At 43.1% G+C, this 6,000-nt stretch overlaps 1 protein-coding gene across 1 annotated transcript in view; it reads left to right on the top strand.

Moving 5' to 3' along the window:
• Positions 1-348: 348 nt before the first annotated feature.
• The window catches only part of LOC311526317 (protein shisa-1-like), a gene marked incomplete at both ends in the record, with an annotated part of 38,684 nt that continues 33,032 nt past the window's right edge, over positions 349-6,000 (top strand). Inside the window, 2 exons of the mRNA XM_084639222.1 lie at positions 349-616; positions 2,086-2,528. Coding sequence (XP_084495348.1) covers positions 349-616; positions 2,086-2,528 — 711 coding nt within the window. The remainder of the gene's footprint in view (positions 617-2,085; positions 2,529-6,000) is intronic.

Below are 6,000 nucleotides of genomic sequence, written 5' to 3'. Positions count from 1 at the left end.
GGGAGAGAGAATTGGAGGCAGGTCACTGGACAGGGGATAAAACCTCCTGAGCCCTGAGCTGAGCAGAGCTTTACACCAGGGCCAGTGGGAAGGCAGTAGAAACAGCTCACAGACTGGCAGGAGGAGGAGGTGGCAGCCATACATCCTGGTGGGCTGATTGCAGGTGCAGAGGTACCCTGGTGGCTAATAGAATCGAGAGGGAGCCTGGTCTGAGCTGCTAGGGGGTGCCGTAAGCGACTGGGGAGTTCAGAGCACGTGGACTAACTAAGTGACAGGCTAGGGGGGTCTCCAGTCTGAGCCCTGTGAAGGAGGGGGGCAAAAGGCAGGAACGCCGAAAGTGTCTGTGCCATGGAGAGGGGGCCATTGTGTGTCCTGGTGCTGCTGCTGACTCCGGGGGGCACTTCTGGGCAGGATGGAGAGTACTGCCATGGCTGGGCGGACAGCTCACAGCTCGGGCACAGGGGCTTTCGGTGCCCGGAGCACTATGACAGCCCAGAGGCTACTCTGTGCTGCGGCAACTGCAACCTGCGCTACTGCTGCTCAACCAGAGAGGCCCGGCTGGACCAAGGCTTGTGTCCTAGTGACCATCACCAGACCAGTCCCAAGCCTCCATCAGGTAACAGGCTCCTTCTGCACCTGCAGGATATGGGGTGGACTTCATCAGAGACCTGGGTTCTGCTGTGCACTGTAGGGGGCTGGGGTGATTTTAGATCCATCACCCCAAAACTCTCCCTTTACAGTTCCACATCTTACCCAACCAGCCCATGCCTCCCTCTGCAGCTCCACATCTAATCCCCCCATTCACCACCTTCAAAGCTCCAGCTGCTCAACTCAAGCCTGCTCCCCCTTTAGAGCTCTAGACATCTTGACCCACAGTGGGACCCTGTTTGAAGGGGAGTGAGTAAAGAAGAGTATTTCTGGGCTCCCCTCCCCTATTGTCTTAAAATGGAAGTCTAGTTCCCTTGTAGAATGCAAAGTGGCCCATAGCTGGTATTGGCAGAAAACTGCCTCGGCATTAGGCTCTGCTAATTAAGGGCTGGTCCATTCATGGAGTTATTCCTGGTTAACTGCTCCTGACTAACTCTAAACTCTGTGTGCGGACACACTTATTCTGGAATGAGTGCCTTGTTTCTGTTCAGATTAACCCAAACTCCCTGGAATCATTCAGGAATAGCCATTGCACTTTAAATTCAGACCTTGCTTTAATCAGAAACACCTTCCAACTGCAGACAAGCCCTAAGGTACTGTCGGGGAAGGAGAAGGGAAATGGGTGATCTATCAGCAGAGCTGAGTGTGACATAACCAGGATGCCTTAGACTAAATTCTAGTGATGCAGGCCAGAGCCAATGGACGATGTGGGGTGGAAACCAGGCTTCAGCTGAGGTTCTTCTTATTTAGCATTTGGGGGCTTAATGTAAATGCGAAGGACTGATCAGGCACCATTGAGCCACAGCTCTAGGATTTATGTTCCAAGGTGAAGGAAGCATAATGTGGGCTGCTGTGACTGCTAATGTGCTGGGTGCTCAGAGGCCTCTGGTTCCTTACAAGTTTCCTAAAATGGTGAATTTTGAGTTTGTAAAAATTGGGATTGCAAGATCTAGAGCTGCTTAGCGACCATATCTAGACTCCTGTCCTGTAAAGGTAGATTCTACACGGCATTTATCACTAATTCTATAAAGTAAACAAGTTATGGGCTCAATTCTCTGGTCCTTTGCATCTTGTATTGTCGCTTGTACCTGAAAACAATAGGTGCGAAATGCTACCAGATCAGAATACTAGTCTCAAAAGCACTCTGCATAGGTGTAAATGACTATCATAATTTGGAAAGGGAATGGCGCCCACGTCTAACCGTCTACCTGGGCTTAGTCCAAGACTTCATTCTAGTTTCTCATTGGCAAGAGTCCATCTTGGTCTGCTATTCATTTGGAGAGTTAATGGGTAGGGTGCAAGACTTTGTGGTGATGCTTTAAAGGTTTAGTGAAACTGCTCGGTATGAGACATGATATAGCTAGGGAAACATCTGTAAATGATGACCTTAGTAAATACTAAATGACTGACTTATCTCTCTGTATTCTCCATTTCCAGTGCCCATGTACTTACCCTTCCTCCTTGTTGGGTCCATATTTGTGGCTTTTGTTGTCATTGGGGCCTTCATTGGTATTTGCTGCTGTAGATGCCTGAAATCCCAGGATGAAGAGCAGCAACATGGGCCTGCACCAGTCCAGAGTCGGCTGCTGGAAGCTGCTGCTCCTCCTTGGTTCTCCAGTTCCAGCTCCAGTTCAGCCACCAGATGCTCCTTGGGTAGTCTTCCTCAGACTAGTAACATCTGCCTGAGCATGGCTCCACCTTTTCCCATCATAGGTTCCTCTCAAGGAGCCCAGTTCTTGCCTCCTACATTAACCAATGGACCCCTTTTGCAGCCTGCATGTACTAATTACGGAATACCAGCTGATCATACTATCATAACAACTCCAGCATCTTTCCTTAATAGAGCAGTCTATGGACAAACTTCTTACTATAATTTTCCTGTAAGTGCCATGCATGGTGACCAAACAATGTACTCAGGCATTCATGTCTAAGATGACCTGTAACTGCAGAACTCCATATTGTAAAAATGTAAGGTGCTTTTTGGACAAAGTTAACAAACAGGAAGTAATACAAACTTCTGAAATCATTAGCATGTGTGAAATGAGAATCCGGTCTTGATATCTATTTGGGAAAAATAGGTCTTATTTTAATTGTTTAACCAGCTAATTTAGTACATACTGTACTACCTTGGGGCTCAGGTTCAGTCTCCATGGTTCATTCATTTCTTGGCATGTTTTCTCATGGCAGGGCTAATCTTGGTGGGGGTTTTAACTGTGGACAGCTGCCCACTGGGAACTGGAGCAATATTGCCATATTCCTTCTTATAGGCAGTGAACAGCCAGCAGATCTTGGCACTCCTGGTCAATTACTAGCTTAGGTTGAATTTGAACCCAGCTACCTAAAGGTTTTTCTTGCCCATTACCAAATGCCTTAGCCATTCCGCAATCCTAATAAGACTAATTTTGCATTATATTTTAAATGGCTTGTAGAGTACTTTCTCTGCTTAAAAACTTGTGGTTTTAACTTAAAGGGACATTGTCAAATCATGTCTTTGCCTGAATTTTTATCTACATCTGACTGTTACAAAACAAGCTTATTCTAAGCAAAAGGGATCAGAGGGGATAATGGAAAGTCTTGTTTTTCTCTCTTACTGTGACTATACTATGCATTTATTAGCATCATGCATAGTCAGTTTCACTGTTGTTTGTGTGGGCCCATACTGACAGGGAACAAAATAACATTCAGAAAATGTGAATGACTGTAAAAGCAAAAGTTGGCAGAGGGACTAGGGGGCAGGTGGAGTATCTGAAACTACTTTTTACTTTTTTTTTCCCCCCCAAATTGCCTGGATGTCAAGTTGATGGTGACTCTAAGACTGAACATGCTGCTGACGAGGTGTCAGTTAAGTGCTGCTACAGGAGCAGCTTTTAGGCCAAAACTTTTTGTAAAACGTACTTTGTATCTGTGCAGATTATTGGAGAAAATAACTTTGCGATGGCGTATTTGTTGCTCCCTGTCTTGTAATGGTTTAGTGTAGCTCTCGCTATGCAACATCGACAAAAAGAGACCTGCAGACTGATTACAAGACATCATGAAAAGGATTTTTTATAACTGGGTGGGGAAAAGGAGTGAAACGTGGCGAGAACCGCCACCTGTATAACACTACTTCCTTTTTCTTTAGCTTCTCGTAGAGAAGAAAATCCTATCTATTTTGACTTAAAACACTGTTTACACTCTCAACAAGGAATTATCTTCAGATGTGCATTGCCTAATTGCAGCCATCCTTCACAGCAGGAGTTAACAGCAGGATGCTAATGTGAAGAGGTTGACAAAATATGGTGATCCCGGCTGCTGGAGTGTCGAACACTTCCTTTGGTCAAAGAAACCAGAGAATAATTACACCAGAGGCACATTAAAATAACTCCACAGACATTGCCAGTAGGAGCAGGTGCCAAGGATTAAAGTTGTGTGTGTAAAAGAACAAGAACTTAATCTTCAGCTGATTGGTCAGGATCTTAAAATCTGCATAATAAAGAGGCTTTGATGACTTCCCTGGGAAGCAGATGGGGCTAAATAATCCATTCGGTAAACATAAAATCCATCAGAATATTTGTATTCTTATTGTATTGATGTGGAGGCATCTCACATCTAATGCTATTGTGTAATGTGTCCCATCATATAGATGCTAAAAAGGGCACACATTTCTTAGTATCCTGGCTTGTAGTAGGGGAAGCAATGCACCCTGGTAAAATAATAGGCTCAATTTTCTGCTCATTTGCACTGGTGTAAATCAAGAGTATTTCCATTAAAATTAATGGATTTACAGTAGTGTAAGAGAAGGGGAAATTGGTCCCAATATATCAAAGTTTGCTGTCAGGGATGTAACTTTGGGCCAATCTGTGTGCTGCACAGGGAAAGAAGTAATACATATTTACGTGACATGAAGCATTTTGAATTTATTCAAAATTAGTTATCTGATTTTTTTTTAAGTGAGGATGAAGACGGGAGACCACCAATGTAAAGTACCAACCAAAGCTTAACTGTGCTGAGGGAGACTGAGCCTAGTTTGTCATGTCACTCAATGCCCTGTCACTGAAAGTAATTGAGGACCTATTTATACTATGGATTGGATTTCACAGCACCCAGAGCTGGTGTGATAAGAATGGTAACAGGTAGCTGTGCATTTGCTTTAACTAAATGCCTATTTTTAGAGGAACTGTTGTCTAAGGTCCCACATTTTGGTGAATTTCATGTCCTTTTTCTTAATAAAAAGATCAGATAAGGACTAACACCCATGAGGACAGAACCTAAATCCAGTTATTTATGGAGTATTTCTGCCCTGTTCCTTCCTGTTTAGAGATACAAAGGTACGTTGCAATGAAAATGGATGTTACAGCTCTAGTTTTAGGGTCCAGATCCATTTTGTGAAGTGTTAACAGAATGCATAGCTTACAGGGGTGTTAAACAGCACCTTATTGGCAGCAAGCATTACTACCAGTCACTGCAAGGGAGCATAGATTGTATTTACCTTTCTAATTTGATCAAGTGTGTACATGCCAGACATTTGTTTTAAGCTGGTGATATTATATACCCTGCCTCCTTCGATTATAACTTAATTTTAGTCAATTAGTATTGCTAACCCTCAAACATTTAAAAATATGAGTCAGTCCCATCACAAGATTGATTTAAAGATCATGAGACTTTAAAAAAAATAAAGTGGGTTCTCTATTTGCCTGCCGACTCTTGAGCTTTCAGGGTACGGGTGGTTCATGTTTTCAAGATTTAGTTCAAAAAGCACGAGGGCTAGACATTTTTTCTTTTTACTGAAAGCTGAGATTCTACTGTGATCACTTGACTCCAGAAACTGAGGCTATAAGAAAAACAATGAATATTGGAAGATGTACAACACAGCTGTATGTTCTCAATTATAATATTGCCCTGAAACAACAAACCTTGTTTCTGAAGGCAGTTCCCAATAGCAAATGATCTCTCTAAGAAGAGAGGGACAAGAGTCTTGGATGATTTGATTTCTGTTCCTAGCTCTGCCACAAACTTGGTCAAGTTTTTCATTTGCAAAGTGAGGATAGTCCCTCCTTCAAAGGTCTGGGATGAGGCTTCATGCACTAATATTCATGAAGTGCTTTGCCATCATTGGGATGATGCTGGGAGTGCAACCTACAGTAGAAGTTATTAAAAAAATTAAGTAAACGTCTTATTTTTTCACTATCAACTTTAAAATGTTGCTGCTGTATTTTCCCCCACAAGTTTGCTTCTGCAGTTTCATAACTTTCACATATTTCCAGGACATCCTTTGTGTTAACAAGTTTGAGGTCAGTCTGGAAATGAGAACAAAAGAGACTAAAAATGAAAGACCCTTTGAAGACACTGGAAACTAACGGAAATCAAAGTTCG

This window comes from Lepidochelys olivacea (assembly GCF_965140295.1).
Source record: "Lepidochelys olivacea isolate rLepOli2 genome assembly, chromosome: 9".
Classification (NCBI taxonomy): domain Eukaryota; kingdom Metazoa; phylum Chordata; order Testudines; family Cheloniidae; genus Lepidochelys; species Lepidochelys olivacea.
The sequence above is the reverse complement of the archived record's forward strand: the minus strand, read 5'-3'. Positions and strand labels throughout refer to the sequence as shown.